Source organism: Excalfactoria chinensis, chromosome 12, assembly GCF_039878825.1.
Source record: "Excalfactoria chinensis isolate bCotChi1 chromosome 12, bCotChi1.hap2, whole genome shotgun sequence".
Classification (NCBI taxonomy): domain Eukaryota; kingdom Metazoa; phylum Chordata; class Aves; order Galliformes; family Phasianidae; genus Excalfactoria; species Excalfactoria chinensis.
Genome location: NC_092836.1, coordinates 11653632 through 11673295, shown reverse-complemented (window position 1 = coordinate 11673295; position 19664 = coordinate 11653632). Strand labels below are relative to the sequence as shown.

General features: G+C 35.5%; 1 protein-coding gene across 17 annotated transcripts in view; it reads right to left on the bottom strand.

The window, feature by feature from the left end:
• Positions 1-19664, bottom strand: part of ERC2 (ELKS/RAB6-interacting/CAST family member 2) — a 369674-nt gene that overhangs the window by 322511 nt on the left and 27499 nt on the right. For 11 of the 17 annotated variants that reach the window (XR_011905067.1, XR_011905069.1, XR_011905082.1 and 8 more), the window contains exon 3: positions 45-68. The exons of the other annotated variants lie outside the window; for them this stretch is intronic. Coding sequence is in view for 1 of the 11 variants with exons in the window: in XM_072347008.1 (XP_072203109.1) it covers positions 45-68 (24 nt within the window). In the remaining 10 variants the exon portion in view is untranslated. The remainder of the gene's footprint in view (positions 1-44; positions 69-19664) is intronic. 17 annotated transcript variants of the gene reach the window in all.

Below are 19664 nucleotides of genomic sequence, written 5' to 3'. Positions count from 1 at the left end.
ATTTTAGAAAAAATAAAAAAAAAGACTGCAAATAGTAGACAAACCTTTGTTCTCCTGGCATCCAAAAACTGAACAGCATGGTAAATGAAAAATGAAGCAAAATCAACATAAAGGTCAGATGCAAGCAAAGGAGATTCAACAGAAAGAACTGAATTCAACAAAAAGCACCTTCAACAGAAAAAATAACTTTATTGAGATATACAAAACAACACCAACAACTTCACAATACTCAAATATACAAAGCAAAGCTAAAGACAGACTTTACTCAATAGATATGACACAGAAAAAAAAAACGTAAAAAATAATTAATCCCACAATGAATAATAATAATATTCCTATTACATCTCACTGTGCTTTCATACTTATTTTTCACACAATATCTTGTCCTACATTATTTGTATTACAGTTGAATACAGCGTTTTCTCTGTTCAGGAGAGAAATCTGTCACTCCATATTCAACAAAATGAAAAATAAAATGATTTTATTCATATTAAAGTTGAAGCACAGATAATTATCCTAATTACTATAAAAGCATGTTTAATATCTGAAAATGTTTGTCTCCTTATTTTTTCTTTATTAATTGCTAATATAATATATCAAATGCATAGAAATACAAGTTCTTGAAAGCCACATCATATCAGTATGATTTAGATGACTTCAAATGTATGGCACCAGACATGTTTGTTTGGTTGGTTTTTTTGCATTAATGAATATTCTGCAACTCCACACTTCAATTAAACAGTAATTCATTAACACCTCAAGTCAGTATCAGAGGCTTCTTCAGTTATTTGATAACACCTTCATTTTGAGAATTATTCCTACAGCTGTCAGTATGTAATAAACTGAATTTAAACAGAAAGAAAAAAAACTTTCTGAAATCACAGATCTTAGCAGTCACTTTAAAAGGATAAAAAGTTTGGGCTGCAGTGGAATTCTGTAGTCTTAATCTGTTGTACAATTAAATGGCAATGCTTTTATAAGTGTTCAGAGCTTAAACCTCTTAATGTTTGTATCTCATCAGGCACGCACTCAGTTGAGAACATGCAAATGTAGTCTACTCATTTACAGCCCTACTTATTACTAATGGTAATTCTCACCATTTCTTAAGATCTCAGTATGTTTTGAATTATTTATGTAAGTTGAAAAGTTCCCTATGAACTTAATTTCAAATCTGTTCTAGATGTAGCAATTTTCTACTTTAAATCCATTACTGTACTGTTTATGATCCTGAGAATGACAGCTTTAGCACAGAAATCCAAATGTTCAAAATGCTCAAAAAAATAGAGAAATAACATGCAACGATGTTTATGAGTGAACGAATTAACAAAGAGATGGGAAGGCAGAGACAGAGACAAATGCTGCAAAGTAAACAAAACCAAACTCCTTTCTTTCCAAATGCTTTTTGACTGAACTGACATAATATTTATAGATCATCTCCAACAGTTAATATAGCAGTTACACAATGTTTCTAGGCTAAACAAGAGTTTGCTTTAGGAATATAGACTCTAATTCCTTCGTAGATTTGCAAAACTGAAAGTTGGAGAGAAACATAAAATTTTCGGAAGTAAATAAATGTTACTAATTTGATTTATTCATAAATTTTAAAAAATAAATTAAAAAAAATAATAACCTCCTTCAAAAGGTCCAAAAGGAGGGGGAGAAAAAAAAAAAAAAAAAAAAAAAAAAAAAAAAAAAACACTAGATTTTTCAAATTAAATGTTTTGATTTTAAAGCTTTTTCATGCCATATTTAATTTTATTTTTTTAATTGAGATAGATTTTTGAATTGAATTTCCTCCTTTTGATGAAAAATAAAATAATTCAAGAAATTTCTCTTTTACTTTATTTTGAGCTCAGTCTCCACATCAGCCAGATTTTCAGTCCCAAGACATTTATTTGAAGAATGAAACTCATGTCTTTTCATTCTTTGCAAAAGAATGACTGCCTGAAGTAACATGCCTATAAATACCTGCGGAGAGAGCCAATACTTTGCATAAGCATAGTAAAGTAAACCCTCTGCACTGCACAATTATCTAGCTACTACGCAACAGAAATATTCAGTAACTACTCGTATAGTCTATAAAAAGTCAAAAGAGAAGACTTTTTTCCTCCTCCAATCTGTATGATGTAAAATAGCTTTTTCTAACATTACATTAGACAATACTTACTCCTTGATGCTAAAAACTACTTATAAGTAAATGCTTTCCCAAAGTCAAACAATCTCTGTACACCACTGTCTAAAAGATTATAGTTAAATCAAAGGACATCCATTTCTAAAATATCTCAAATATTTTAAAGCAGTAATAAAAAGGAAAATAAATTGCTAACACATAACTCTTCTGAACGCCAATTGTAAAAGCAAAAACTCTTAGATCAACACACAAATTATTAGAAGTCAGAACTCAAAATAGCATTTCTGGCAAGATAAAACAGTCATAACTTCCCTTTCTGTCCCACAGCAACCTATGTACGGTGCTCTTGCGTTCCGCCCATAAACACGTTTGTTGCTGAACACAGCAGTTGTTGTGTCTGCTTCTCTGTAACTATGTTAAGCCCAAGAGCCTCAACCGCAGCAGGCTGCTGCTACCTTCTTAGTCCTTCAAGACTCAGAATTCTTTGAACACGATGGCCCAGATTTAGATTTGTGCTGGCACAGATTTTGGTATCTGCAGTTAGCTAAGAAGGGGAAAGAACACATGTTGCGAGGGTGGAAAGGTACTGAATAATTAATTGTAGCAGGGGAGGAATGTGGGAGTGCTGTGAATATCTGTCACGCTGCTTTTAGTACATAGGCAGGACTTTGTGGGATTTGAAAAGACACACAAGATCTATCACGCTTTTCATAATTTCTATTAAAAACAGACCAGATGACAAGGGCTTATAGAAAGATTCCAGGCTTCTAGGGAACATATAAATAGTTCTCACAGAACTTTTGTGATCTTCCCCTACAGCCCAACTCCAAGAGGCGATCCATGGAACTGCACAGGAGGTTCCCATTAACCTTTTTTTGAATTAAGCATGGTGCAGGTTTCCACAATTTGCCCCCATAATTTGAAACAGAACTATGAAGAAGAATTAGCAGCCCCTGCTTGGTTGCCTGGCTTCCAACTTTTGCTCTACAAGTGGACATTAACCTATGGAAAGGAGCTATCCACAGGCAGATCACCTTCAGATATCCATCCTGACACAGCACACCTTGGATCAAAGCACAGAAGCATTTCTGAGTATCTCAAAGCCTTAGAGATTCGGTAAACACTGGAGAAAAAGGATATTGTAAGGAGATTGACCAATTTAAAATAATTATCTATCAGCATACAGAACTTCTATTGTACATCACCACCCTGGCACCAAAAGTGAAGAATCTACTGAAAACTGTCGAACAAATAAAACCAAATAATTTATTATTATTAATTAACTAATTAAAGACAAAAAACAAAAACTGACAGTAACTTGGAAGGAAGCAACAAATGCTGTGTAAGCTAAAGGTAGGAAGGAGTCATAGCGGGGGTTGTGTTAACTGGGAAAGCCAGCCAGAAGGATTTGATGGCCAAAACTGTCATAGGTTATTATCGAGTGATAGACTTAGAAAGTATACCATAAGTGATTTACTACTCATTTCCTCTAATATCATTATAATCTAACCAGTTTATTCCACTGACAATAATCACTCAAATTTGGAATTGAGTGGTGAGGAACTCTGAATGTGTTTCTCCTCTAAATGGTTCAGCTCTGTGCTACGGCTAAAGAGGGCAATGTCAAGATCACCCAGTGTAGGCAAAACAAGTATTTCTGTAGCCATTCAAGATGCTTTGATGCCCCACCTGAATAGAGTGATAGGTAGCAGTGTTTTTCCTCTACTTCAAGCCACTGTCTTTTGGCTTCTGTCTCTCACTGTTTCATTTTCAGTTACTGATTCTCCTGTTTCTTTCCCACTCTGGTCAAAAAAGTAAAACGTATTAGGATTTTTCTTATACGACTATTGATGTAAAGCCATGTAAGATAAGGAAGAAATGACTACTGTCAAAACTGCCTATGTCCTCTCAACACCACAGCATCTATGTGGTTGTGATAGACAAACAGCCTCTATAGTGTAAAACAACTGAGAGCAGAACCCTGCAAGCTTAGAGATAATAATCTAGGAAATAAGGCAGTTCCAGGCAAAAAGCAATCTCACGCTGCAGCGTAGGATGTGGTTGAACTGCTTCACACCATGCAGGTGGCAAGGGGGATACATGACAAAAACTTCCAGAAGCTGTATCAAAAAATCTTTCTGCTTCCAGCAGTTTTTTTCCCTCCCCTCCCTTTTATTAGTATACACAAAAATAAAAAGAGCTTTTGACAGTTTTATTATCTGTTACAGACTTCTGACAGGCATATCTAACAGTATTTTACAAAATTTATTCTCTGAACTTAGGATGACTACGCAGTTTCTGCAGCTAAATTTTTGAGGGAATGGGATACATTATTAAGCAGCCTTGCATGATCATATTTTCTCTATTGCACACACAACAGAGGGAGTAAACCATACTGACTATAATACCCTGTGTTTTGAGACAAAGGCTGGGTCGGTTCATACACTCCAGACCTTGGCAGTGGCAAATGCCTAATGATACAGAAGGCATTGAAAACACAGTTGCAGCTACACAACAGGATTCGTAACTTAGGAGAAATAGCAACAACATATACGGTTGACTTTTTGGTTTTTATTTGCTAAATAGAGATTCTTTACTTACTCTATAACCTGCCACTACTCCAATTTTAGTCTTCAGTTTATGAGGTTCCAATGCTGAAAGGTGACAAACTTATAAATTGCATCTAAGCCAATCTATACATTAACTTCAGTTATATTACTGAAACAAGCATGAGAATTAGATTTGCGAACATTTACACCTAAACATTGTTAAATACTACTATGCAAACCTTCAGTTCATCCTATAAGAAAAAAGCCAAAAAGGGGATTGGAGATATTTTCCTCATTGGTATAAATCAAGAAATAGATTCTTCCATGTATTTGGCTCACTATCTAAAGTTAGGATGCTGGAATGGTAAATAACCCTTCAGGATTAATTAACAAGTATTTTGCTTGAATAAGGCACCACTGAGAAAAACAGATTATAGAAGAAAGATGCAACATCTAAGGAATCACAGAAGGTTCAAACCACACACAAAAAGGCATCTTCAGCATTGAAATTTCTGGAGCTGTAACAGATGTGAGACAACTTATGTATAACAGTTTACTGGCACTCTGTGTTCGAAAGGGCAGCTTCTTGTTTATTTGCTTTCCTTTTCTTTCTTCACACACTTTTAGATTTGGTGTCTTGTCAAATTTGATAAATGCTTGCTCTTAATACCATGCTTTGTGAGCTAAATAAGGAACCTTATCATGTATGTTAGACATCTGCATTCCTTAATATAGACTTTGTATTTAATCTGATCTAAACTATTAGGCTTTGTGACTATTCAGTCAGTTTTTCTTGGAGATTTCCCACAAATATTTTAATGAAAAACAACACTGGAAGGAAAGCATCACCTAAGAACTCAGTATAATTGTACAAAAACATATCTCAGTTTATTACTGAGGGCTAACTGCAGGCAAAAACATTTTAGTATTGCAAATTTCAGAGTAGTTTTGCACCTAATTCTTTAAGCACAATCTGTAAACCCATTTCTTCCCCCTTCCTCAATTTGCTGTGGGCATAGATGTCATTTTTCATTATTTCCTTTGCTTTGCTGTTTGCCTTAAGTAGGCCTGCCATCACAGATCGACTTTCTCATTCTGCCAAAACATATTTCTTCACAGTATTACAAAGCATTGACTGTACTGCAACTCTAAAGCATCAAAAATCATTCGTTAAAACCAGTCCTTATGTCTGAAATCTCTCTCTCCAATCCCTTCCTCCTTTTCTCTACATTTTTCCTGTTTAGCCAATGCTTTCTGTGGTGAGCATTTTTATTTCAGATCTTTAAGTTCGCACCTTGCCCCTAAAATCCAACTGATTTTCTTTAAAAAAATAAAAATAAAAAAATCAGTTGAATACCTTTCAATGAAGAATTTATCCAGTGGGGGATTTCTGACATTTATCAAATACTTCTATCAGGTTTCTAAGCAGCTTTACCAAAGCCCAGATACAGCCTTCTCTTCACGCAGATATAGAACAGTTTACTTATGTCCACACTTAGTTATTGAAATGTAGTTATTTTGTACCTTGTGTAAGAAATAAAACAAACCTTAATTTTCTAACAAGAAAATCGAACAAGCTTGACCTTTATTCTCTTAATTTCATCCGGCCTACATCATGTTTAATATTCTAAGTTACTACTAAGATCATTCTCATTATCTTTTGGGCACTTTTGCTAGTGTTTCCATTCTCACATTTTCACCTAAGAAAACAAGCAGCACACTTCTGTGGTCTTTTACTGCTTTGCACTATGAGGCATTAATCAGCTCTCATCTGCATGGCTTTAAATAAGCCCGAGGCATGCAGTTTTTCAGAAAGCTTTGACTTGTTGCTTAAGTAGACAATTTGTTTTAAGTCAATCAACTTGTTTTTGAGCCAGGAAAATCTAACACTAAATACTTTAGATTGACAACAATTATTAATTCCACTAAACCATTCCCTAAAGGAAAACATTAAGTACCTTCTAATAAACTATTTGAGGAAAATAATCCAAGTCTCCCAAAACAACCTCTTTTTGCAATATAGATCGACAGCACATTAAAGATGCAAAAAGGCAATAGTTTATTACTATTGCATAACAAAAGCGTTAGAAGAAAATACAGCAGGAATGACAATCCAGAATACTGTTAAATTACGAACATGAGCAGTTGAGCATGTTAGTGGAAAACAGGTTCAGCTCTATGATGGGCTTTCAGTTTATTCAATTGAAACTGAATAAAGGACAGAGTAAACTTTCAGACAATTTTTCAATCATATTAGTAGTTTGAATATCTCTAACTTGCCTTTCAATAAGCAAAACAAAATAAAACTGCATGGAATTATCTAACAATTTCAAAACATTAAAAAAATTTTAATTCCTCAGAGCTTTAAACCAGGATTGTTTTCCTCCCTTTGAGGAGCACTCCTTCAAGTCCTTCATTTGTCCCTGATGTTTGGGTTCAAATTCCTTATCTTCCAATCCTATCTATCTTTTGATTTTGAAACTATTTACTTTTAACACTGCCATTAGGAAAGTGATATGAACACACGTTATTCACATGAGAATTTCAAGCACAGCTTCTGATAAGCCAGAAATGTTTTCATTTTTTTAAAAAGAGGGATAAACCAGGTTCCAAGTTCAGACTCCTTCTTCCTATCCTTTAATCGGGGGGGAGGAAATAAACACAACCAGAAAAGAGCACAGCTTCCAATTTGTTTCTTCTTCTCTACTAGGAATAGCACTGTGAGTTAATTAACCATGATACGTAATCATTTCCCATTGAAACAATTTGAAAAGGAAATTAAGAATTGTGCATTCAGCTAGAGTTAAGGGAAAGGGGAAAAAAATAGAGATTTTTGAAAGCTCAAATCTAAAATCTTCAGTTAGATCAAACATAGAAAAATGATGCATCACAGAGAGGCAACCATCTGGAATGAGATTTTGCCCAGAGTTTCTGAAGAACTGGGGCAAATCTGCAGGAAGAAGAAATCATTAAGGAAGCAGCATTTGTGGCCCAATAGTTGCAAAATTATGCCTTCAGAAATCAGAAGACAGATTTTGCAATTAACTTTCTTAAAACTTCATTTAGTCTTGCCAAACTTATTGAGAGTCTTCTGACTTACGGCCTATATAAATTCAGTACGAAGATAATTAAAGCCCTGCACTTGCTCAGTTTTCCCAGAAGATGGCACTAAGTTCACACCCTGCAGAAAAATATTAACCACAAAAACATGAAGGAAAATCTGCAGTTACATGCCTCATAAAAATAATGATAACAGCAATACTAATATGCCCTTACATAAGAATAAAGAATCATAATTAGGCAAAAATAAAATTAGCACTCTAAGTGTTCCTCTCTTAGAAGAAGGAGTGATTTTCCCCTCATTATTCAAAGAGTTAGGGGCTGAGGGAGGGGATGCATGTATGTATGGCATACATGGACGCTCATGTATCCCACTTGAATTACATAAATCAAAACCAGGGATTGCTACAGTAATGTTCATATAAAAAAAATAAATAACTACCTATTTGAATGCCAATTAAATATTCAAGAATTTAAGTTCTAAGCACTGTCAACTTGCATTATTTAAACATGCCCATAAAAGCAGTTGTACATTTCTGTAGGAAAACATACCAAATTAAAGGTGTGACTCTGAAACTAGACCACAACACCATGAAAAGTCACTGCTAGGGTTAGAAATCTAATTATAAATGACTACAGAGGGACAGTAATATTCTACTTTAAACTACTAAATGATTCTCTACAACTACTTCTTTTCTTCTTTTTTCCCCACTGTTTGCTGGTGGATTCCTTTTCGATAATATAACAATCTTAATTACTTCAACACTGACTTCGCAGTGCATCCGTCTGTTGGCTTACTGTCTTACAGCGGTTCAAAGTCATGAAGTGCAGGGAAGCCTACAGTGAGCTGCTCGGTGCCAGTTGCAATGAAATAAATAGGAATGAAGGGGCATTTGGGGCCAACTGCATACTACAGTAATGAATTTTAAACTGACAACACTGTGCCTTCTGTCAGCAGTCCATTAGTACTGTACAATACCTTCTTCCTGTCTCTCAAACTGCTCACAAGCAAGCATGCTTTAAGACCATTTTGTTTACGCAATCATTAAGAAAGAAAGGAGTTATTAAGTTCTGTCTTTCAGCTGGATACAAAACAAAACTTAATACAAGCAAGCAAATGTGAAAGTGAATTCAGGATCAGGTATGTGCATCATTTTCACAAAACACCATGCAAACTCCACAACAATAGTTGCTCAATAGAGCAACTATTGGCTTCTTTTCTATTGTCCCATGCTACAGATAAGTACACAGCAAAATGTTTGGGGTGGGTATGGCATATATAGCCACCTTGGAATGCAAAAGGCTTATTTAATCAGAACTGCTAAGGTTTTTCCCCCAGTCACATGCTTAGACATCTGCTGGCTATATAATGCAAACCCACTGCAGTTTAAGTACAGATTTGTGATCAAAATGAATATCCCCATCAACATATCCTCCTCTAATCTCCAGTTTCACCACTGAATGTTTAGAGAGGATTTTTTCTATACTGTATAATAGAGAGTGAGAATATAGAATCAATACACAATATCTAGAATGTTGTATGCATCCCATTGCATTTCTGTAAGTAATTTAGCAAAAATTATGGGCCCTTTCAGATACTGCATTTTTAAGAAATGACAAAGTTATACGTTCCTACTTCTTAATTCATGCTCAGATTCATCCTGATCTGGGTCATTTTATCTTACTCTGGAGCAGAACAGAAGAGACAGAGCACATTAACCACCTGAAATTGCTTTACAACTATTAGCTGAAGTATACGTCTTATTCTTCTTTCTTCCCAACATCTCACTCATACCTGCTGTACTTTATATAGAATTTTTCAATCTTAGCTTTCCCATAGTCATAGCATTTCCCCTTCCCCCCCAACAAAATCAAAACAAAAACAAACAAACAAAAAAAGGTTTTGTAGATGAGAATATCCTTTATCAAACAGTGTTATTGTTCTCTTTGTACCTATTGTAGTTTCCATGGAAATAAATAGTAGACATTACTTTCAGAGCAATCTACATATATTACTATACAAAAGCTGAGAGAGGTGAAGATTCTGATCCTGCATTGTCTTAAAGATCTGTTGACCTTTAAGCACAAAGAAGCCTAAACTGGTCTGAAATTACAACCTTTTCTCCTTAACAACCCCACTTTCTACGCATAGAAAGAAGACTAACAATGATAGACAGTTTGGAAAGCAAAGTGACCTGTTACTCTTCTTCCCATTTGGTAAATTTTTTACAATATTGTCCTTTAGCCCTAGCTTTCTCAGTTCAAACCCATAAAATCCCCTCCATTAGGAAGTCCTTGCAAAACAGAGTAACTGCTCTACAAAGGATAATCTGACAGTATCACAGTAGGGGTTGGAAGAGACCTCTAGAGATCATCGAGTCCCACCTCCCTGCTGGTATGATTCCAGTATCCAAAGTAGTGTCTTTCCCCATTCTCAAACAATGAAATACGCACTGATCAGAATATTAGAAATATTAGTCATTCTGTGCAATCACTACAGCCAGTAACAGTAAAAATCCTGCAGCAGTTCACTGGACTCACCAAAACCCAAGTCAATGTCCATAATACATGGATTGAGTTAGATTCCAAAAAATGATGAAATGTAGTTCTATAACTAGCACCTCCTAACCACAGTAAGCATTGGATGTGGCACAGCTCAGGTCACTAACAGCTGCAAAGGATAAATCACAAGGGAATTATTCTCCATTATGTCACATACTGCATCTCCTATCATTTGCTTCTCCCTTTAACTGTAAAGAAGTATATGCATCTATGCCAACTTCTATCAGTTGTACTGTAACACAGATATTCCTTGAGGTATAAAATCTGTGCCAGAAATCTCTGGATTAAACCTTTATTATATTCAGATGACCAAAATGCAAAAAGTTCCAGGGAAAATTCTAGAGAACACAATCTACGATGAGTGAGATATTTTACTTGTCACTACAAAGCAAATCTAAGTTTGAATCTTAAATCCTTAAATATGGTGCAAGAGGACAGTACTTCTGAAGGAAACTGCCATTTTGTTCTGTTTTTAAACTGAAAAAAAAAAAAAAAAAAAAAAAAAAAGTATATATATGTATATATATATATATGTACAGTGGTTTTAATTTTGCCCAAGCTTGTACATAGTCTTAAAAATGAGAGCACAGAAGAGTTGGTTAATTAAACAGTACTGTTCTAATGAGGTGCACAGAGAAATCTGTGCTAAAAACATGACACCGTTCTTTTGTGCTTCAGAGTAGATTGATCTACATTTGCCACCAGTGGGCCAAATTGCTGCTGAAAACATCAAGCATATGGATGATCACAGGTTATTTGTATTATTTGCAACTGAATACACAGGGAGAAGATTACGTTGCTTTAAAAATAATAGTAATAATAAATAAATTTAAAAAAAAAAAAAAAAAAAAAGTAAGCCATTTTCTGCACATTCATTAAAAGATGTTTCTACACAAGTAAAAACTTATTGGGGCCATTTCATGGTATGAAGCTGTCAGCCAGTGAGGGAGAGGTGCAAAAATCAGAACAGCCAGAGTGTTCAAAGAGGTGAAAAGGACTCGGCAGGTAAAAGTATGATCAAAGAATTGAGGAAAGAAGAACGAAAGGCATAGAATAGAAAATACAATGGAGCTTAAAAGTACTTGTGCTATATTTTATCTCTAACAGGAATACTTGCCAGAATGACACCAGTGAAAACTGCATTGCAGGCTCTATATTTCTTCTTTCATATGATCAATTCCTGAAGCTGCTGGAGAGGCTGATTGATTACAGAAGGGAACAGGGGAAGTCAACGAAACCCTTTACTTTTGTCAAGTCTTAAATCATTATCTCAGACAAAACAGGATAAGACTCCAACATTTTCTCACTTTTTCCTCCTTCGGTGCCTCTGTATTATCATTAAAACACCCTACTCTATTAAAAAATGAAAATAAGAACAATTACAGTTTAAAAACTAATTTTATTTACACGACATTGGCCTCATTGACATCTCCATTGGTGAAACAAAATCCTGCAGCTCAACTAGGCTTATTTTATATCACTTGCTATCACTTTCAATGAAAATTATACCTCACTAATGTTCAAACCATATCAAAGTACTCCACCAGTCCTTTTTTCCCCCCACTTTTATTCCCTTCACTCTACTGTCTTCTTACAAAAATAACTTAAGCAGCTTCCATGATTCATCTGTCACAAAGATTCTCATCTTCCCTACTGCACTGGTAAATCAGCTTCTGTACTGCTTTAACTGACGTTAAAATTGAATTTTGCCTGCTAAGAGAAAGCAAAGTCCATAGTCTAGGCCACTTCATACAAAAGTACCTCAAAAGAGCATTCTCTCATCTCCACAGCCACAAACCTTAGTAAAATATACTATGCATTTTTTATTTTTTTTATATTTTTTCTTTTACCTTTTTTCCTGTTTAACAAGAGCATAGAAGAGTCTACAAAAATCTGAAGTGCTACCAACACTGAATATGAATCACATCTATGTATGATGATGTGAATAACCATTCCATCCTCTGTTCCAAATCTATTCACTAAAATGAATACTCTCTGAATGCACATTTATATATGAAAACCTTCTTAGTTCAAGTAAAATATGAACACATACCTGTATTAACCTCACACCTTTTCATTCTTAAGAAATCAAACTCCTAGAAACTGCCCATTTGTTATAGCATAATCTATTCAAATCACTTGTACTTGCACGAAGGGAAGAATTGAATGTTAATGTTCTCAGAATCAAACAATACCACGTAAGCCACTAGTCAAAAAAAATTTCTTTTGAAAGATTAAAAAAAAAAAAAAAAAAAGAGAGAGAGATGCTGTCATCACTGTAGAGCTCTATTGATTCTCTTAAACAGCACACAGAAGGAAAAATAACCCTCTCAAAGAATCCAAATATTTCTGTAACTTTCACACCCACATTAAGCTCACAGTTTTCTCATCTATGAGCTTACAGCTCTCACTCTTTCCATCTTTTTCCTCTCTATACCAAGAAAATACTGCCAAAAAATAAGTGATCAATAAACAATATTTCCAAGAAACTATCCTTCTGATTGCTCTATAATACAAAAAATACTTGGAGAAAGGCAGAAAGCAGGACAAGAATTAATTTTGTGTAGTCCTATATTCTTACTTGTTGATGATACTTTTCTTGCTCTAAGACCTTTCTCACAGGAGGTTTTATTGAGCTGGGTCATAGAGGATAAATTCTAGGAATGATGAAATGCAAAATACCCTGACCTCCTTGGAGAGTAACAGCAAATGTTTACCTGCCAAGTGAAAAGCCTTCAGCCAGCTGCTCCTTTTGTTTTTAATATTGCTAAACAGGATAAAGGAGTAAATTGCACCAGACATCACAGGAAACAAAGAAAATAAATTTGATTAGTTTGTAATTAAGTGGACATTGCAGTAATATTTTTTTGTCTGTAGAATCTTTTATCACCTTTTTTTCTTTCCTTGTAACAGCTAGAAAGAACAAACAAAAAGCAGCAGCTGTTCAAGGGAGCAAGCTGATAGGTTTTCTCTTGTGTAGTCTGACACAAAAGTCCCCAAAACTTCTCTTGAATCTGATGTTAAAATATAGAGCCCTGCTCAGCAATGTCTGTCACCTTATCCAGAATTTAAGAACAAACCACATTAATCAATAAGGTCCACTAGAATTATACTGTGCAACTTCATTCACTTACTCTTCTATATCTAATCAATTTTCAAAAGGCTGTCGAGTGTAAAGCTGGGCTGAAAGTGGCCCAGGAGATGTAAGTTTGAGAGCTACATACAGATCTACAAAATAAAGTGCTTTTAGTTTCCATTATGTTAGAATTCAATTGTATAAGATTAATATCAGAAGGCTACACTATTACTGATGAACAGATACTTTTTTTTCCCTGGCCCCAAAACCTGATTCACTGCCAGCATCTGACAAATCTATTCAATAAATAAAACAATGCATTGTTTCTATCTATGAATATTATCCAACTGTAGCATATTTTCACCAACTCAGAAAATTTTTTTCAGGGGAAGAAATGTGAATATTTGCAGCAGCATAATGCAATTAATCAGAACATTGATATTTTTGCTGTCATAATACCCTGCTTCTTTCTCCTCAATGGGAAGCAGAAAAGCGATCTAAATTTCCATTTTAAAATGTCAAAATGTACTTATTCATGTAATTGTAGAAAGCGAAAATGGTTTTGGTCTTTGTTTTTAAATGTAATGCTGCTTCTGAACAGGATATTACTTTCTTGATTCAAACACTTAAGACAAATCTGAGTCACTTCTGGAGTTTTATAAGAGAACTAGTACCTACTTAAACAATGCTTTCTTTGTAACGCCAAAGTAATCCTGACCAGATATCACTGATATACTTCAACATTTTTATCTTCCCTAATAAAAGTCTAACCCTTATTAAATGCAAACGTACTGCTCCCTAAATATGTAACTGATCTACTCACCAATGTTGACATTAAACATTAAAAAAAAATTAAAAAAAAAAAATGCAACTCTTGCTAAAAGATCATTTTATTTGCTTATTTAGTGTTTAAACAGCTTTCTTGAAATGCATTAATACAATCTGCTTGTGAACACGAGTTTATCTGCTGCAAATTTGCTGACAGTAAGTTTGGTTTCATTGTGAGTATGGCTCCAGATAGAGAAAGCCTTCTGGCACTTCTTCCTCTTAATTCAGAGACCAAATTCCCTGGTTGAGAGAACCAGAATGAAAGAATGTCTGGAACACTGACTGATGTGTAGAAGATGTCACCATTCACTGCTGACCTCATGTTATTTATGACTCTGATCGTTCTGTTCTTTAAGACCACTAAGAGATTTGGAATACAGTCCACACAGGTAATTCATCTTTTAAACTTACGTGGGGGGGAGGGGGGGGCAACTGCAGTTTAAAAATAGTTCAGATACAGTTTACATGCCCTTATTCAATATGCTTTTATAGAAAATATTCTGAAGGGATCGTCTGGTGATAAAACTTTTTATATATCCAATGAAGGAAGGAAAAAAAAGGATCTTTGAAGCATCTTTTGAATGAGGGCAAAAAAGAATGGGGCTCATCATTCAGGCACTACAAGATGTTTTTGTACTGGATTCAACAACTGGCCCAAACTGGATGCCCAGGAAACAGTGTAAGAGGCATTAGCACTTTCCAGTAGTTTCAGCTTAAGGAGTTCTAGATCCCAACTGGGGATCAATGTGCTTATTAGCCCTTGAAGGACTTTATAAATTTAATGACCTTTTAAATCTGCAGCAAGCAAAGTCTTATTACAGTGAGCTACCAGTCTTTCATTTTAACATCTTATTAATTCTAAATATGCTTCTTTCAATTTGGTATTTCCCGATTCTTGTCTCAGAAGAAATTTCAGTTACTCCTCCTTTATTTTCCTCTTTAAATGCTTCTCAGACTCTTGCAGATTTCTATTACATCCCACTTCTCTCATTGCTTTTCCAGCTTTAACAGACCTATTTAGACTCACAAAGAAGCTATTCCATATTTCTTGCTCATCTTTCCTTCTTTTGTCAGTTGTACCTTCTCTAGCTCTACCCATAACCTTTACAAGACAAAGAGCATTTGAACTGGCATTGAATTCAGGACAAAACAGCTAGAAAACAAAGTGTCAATCTAGTGTTCCCTAGTTTGCATGTGATTCCTTTCCCAGTTATTTCTAATCTTCAGCCATGTTTCTTTGACTGTACTCAGTATGTAAACTGACATTTTGGTAGATAATATAAAATAACTCAAGACCTCTTTCCTGTGTACTAATAATCCAGAGAACATTATTTCTTTGTAAATTTAGGATTATTTTTCTCTTCCTCAGGTCTATACCTTCATCAGCATTGAATTTCATTTCCCGTTTCACCACATATACATTCAGCATCCCACTGCAAATTTCTTGTCAGCATTCACTGTCATTTCCGTGATTAAGAACAGCAGCTGACTACCATACTGTTACCCTCTTTTTCAGAGTAATTAACAAGGATGTTTCACAGAGGAGATACCTCCTGGACACTGTAAAGTGACCTCCCTGATTCATTTCAACCTATTATTCCAGGAGAATCATTAATTAATTAATGCATGTGATAGAGTCAGTTCATATCAGAGTAGTTCTTTTGAGAGTTTCTGGTAGGTGATTTTAAAACAACTTTTTCCATGATCAAAACGCTATGAATACACAGCACTTAACACTGGAATATCAGCAGCAGGATTTTTACCTAGAATCATAGAATGGCTTGAGTTGGAAAGGAGCTCAAAGATCATCTACTTCTAGCCTGCCTGCTATGTGTAAGAGTTGCCAACCACCAGGATCAGACTGCCCAAGAACCCATCAAACCTGGTCTTGAATGCCTCCAGGGAGAGGGCATCCAGAGGTTCTCTGGGCAGCCTGTTCCACTGTCCCACCATCCTCTGAATGAGGAATTCCTTCCTACACCTACCCTAAACTTCCTTTCAGTTTAAATCCATTCCCCCTTGCCTTGTCACTATTTACCTGCACAAAAAGTCACTCTCCCCCCTCCTGCCCATAAGCTCCATTCAAGAACCGGAAGCTCACAATGAGGTCTTCCCAGAGCCTCCTCTTCTCCAAGCTATACAATCCCAACTCTCTCAACCTTGCATCAAAGGAGGAATGCTCCAATCCTCTTATCAACTTCATGGCCCTCCTCTGGATGCATTCCAACAGCTCCACATCATTCTGCATGTTGGAATCCAAAACCCATAGAGATACAAAGAAGGAATTCTGTGGAGTCAAGAGACATTGGCAGCGAACCATTCTCGCTGCATCTGGGTTTAAAGCTAACAATCACTTCCTGCCTGAAAAAACTCAGATGTGTTTGGTTGCAGTTGTCGCTTGGTTGTATGTTTTCTTTCTGCACTTTCCCCAAGGAAAAATAAAAGATTACATAGCTTTCAAGTTCCTATCTAAGGGAAGCTCCTAAATTACTTTGTTTGACTTAGAATTGCAAGTTTTGACTCACAGTAAAACTTGGATTATTTCAGAGCACTCTACAATGTTTTGTGTAAATGTACACTGGGGGGGGGGAGGGAAGGTTTCTTTTGTTTTGGTTTTTGTTTGTTTAAGAACTTGTGTTGGTGCTTGAAAATTAATATTTTATTCTACTGAATTTAAGTCATAGAAATGTAATTGTGCTGTACTGACCAAAAGATTACATCTAATACAAGATTTAAGGCATTGATTGCAGTTATAATTTGAGACAGAACAATGAGTTTCCTGTCTTTTAAATTGTTCAGTCCTTTTCAAAGTAAAAAATAACGTGAACCAGATGTTACTGCTGCTTATTTGTCAGTTTCAGAAGTTTGCCCAGTTGATTCAAAAGTTCTTTCAGGAGATAACTGAAAAACCAAACAAGATTAATTTTCAAGTATATTCCCAACAAAACTAAATGAAATGACATTTGTAGGTAAAATAAATACAACGATAGAGACTTTCAGTCTTCCCCCACTCATGGCATACATGTACTACATTGGGCAATAAATTCTTCTTTTTCAGCTAATATGTTACAGTTCTTCAGGGCTGCTGAGGCCCAGTTTAGGCCCTTCACAACTATTTAAAACCAAACCAAAAAAATAAGTGCAAATAAGTTTCCTAGATGACTACAGTGCTGTAAACACTATACTCAGACATAACCATTTTTCTGAATGAACCTCAAATACATAATTGGGGCTTTCCCCAACTCTTTCTAAAAGAAATAAAATTTGTATTATGAATAACACATCTATTGAGCATCCCGTGGTTTTATTATATAAAACAAACACAGTAACATATGGTACATCTGTTTCATATTTTTTCCTTTCTCCTGACATAACACTACTCACAACATTAACACACTTCTGTTCACTCATAATAATTATTTTTAAGCTGCATACCAAATGCAGCCTCCTTCCACAATCAGTCCAAAAACACGCTATGCCTCTTTTCTTTCTCACACAAATTTATAGAAAAATAATAACAAAGTAAAAATAAAATTAAAACAGAAAGAAAGACTGGTCATCATATTATCAGTTCACAGTCCTTCACTTCCAGAAGCTTGCTTTAAAATACATTCACATCCCATAGTTATCAGAGAAAGCAATGGCAGAAAAAATGGCTACAACTTTCTAAAGGAAACCTATACTGTATTGAAGTCTGTACAAAGACACATCCTCCATTTCTTTAGGTGATCACAGGCAAAAGCTGGGAACAGCAAGTAGATAAGAGTAACTATGGGGTGTATGAGCAGCAATGAAAGGATATACAGAGATGCATATAAAAAGAGATCACCGATTAATAACAAGCCTAGGGGAAATAACAACAGGTCTGTAAAACAGTCTGACCTAGAAAGTCATATAAAAAGATATAACTGGGAATGGTTGTAATGTGATGGAAAGCACAGCCACAACATCAAAGCAGCAAGGTCCCAGGCTGCAGCAAGTGAGAACTTGCCCAAATGTAACAGCCACGGGCACAGAAATAAAAAGAAAGAAGCTGCTTAGCTTTAGAAGGCCAGCAAGATAGCAAGAGAGATACCTTTGCCTTCACTGCCAACCATTAAATGAGGTCTGGGAAGGGGTGGATCCTCGCTCCACCCCTTCCAGTTACTCAGGTTGCATTGCATTGAATGCACCTGAGCTCCCCTGGGTTGGGTAATCCTTCCCACCAGGTTCTCAATCACTATTTCATAGAATCATAGAATCAGCAAGGCTGGAAAATACCCACATGATCATCCAGTCCAACTGTCCACCTATATTGCCAATAGTTCTAACCCAAACATGTCCTTTAAATCAACATCTGAATATTCCTTAAATTCTTCCAGGGTCAATGACTCTCCCACCACCCTGGACAACCCATTTCATTGCCTGACCACTCTCGCAGAGTAATATTTCCTAGCATCCAACCTGAATCTCCCCTAGTGCAACTTGAAGCCATTCCCTCTAGTCCTATCACTAGTTACATGATAGAAGAGGCTGACTTCATGCTAAGCCACAACTTAGCACTTCTGCTACAGAGATAAAACAAGGCAGTGATTACGTAAATAAATAATCAAGATAAAGAAATAAGTTGGAGCACAACTGTAAAGGAGACACCAACATTTTATGACTATGTACTCATAGAATAAAGAACAGATTGAGCAGAGCAGAAAAACCAATCCAGAACAGTCTTTTGTAAATCTGATGCAGGAAGTTGATGTTGCCATCATGTCAAAAATAAAGCACTAAATGTAAACAAAAACCTTAAATTTACCAAAAGAATCTTTTCCCCGGTCTGTCCAGGAAATCTGAATACTTCATAGGCAGCAGCTGCCTTTTGCTATGAGTTCTATATCACAATAGAGCACTGATTGGCAAATCTATTACTTTGTTAAATAAATAAATAAATATTAAATGAATACAGTGCTACGGTTGGAATGCCAATTCTAAGTGCAATTCTTCAACCATTTTCATTTCTTTGTGAAATTGATGGAAGCTTTTGTGGAAAGAGAAAGACTGAAGGTAGTTAGATGACGTAGATTAGAGACTGGCACCGGAAGCTGAAAATTTTCTTCTTTCAATTTTGTCACTCTCTGGCTATCTCACCATTACAGAGTCTGAATAGCTTCCTCTGGGCCTATTCATTATTAAACACATTTTACAACATGCTCCAAACACAATAAATTAATTGGCAAATGCATTTCTAACATCTGAGAGAGCCTTAGTGTTTCTTCTCTGTTCTCTCTGCATATCCACCAAAAATAGGCCTTTCGACCTAATGAGATAATAAAGTAATATTTAGAGGAAAAGATTTTCTTTTTTTAACTGAATCATTGATTCAATAGATGCAGCATTGCCATGATACCATATAACATACTTCATATTTGGACAGAACTAAAACATACGGTTTTCACTAGACTACTTTATGAATTGGACTATTGAC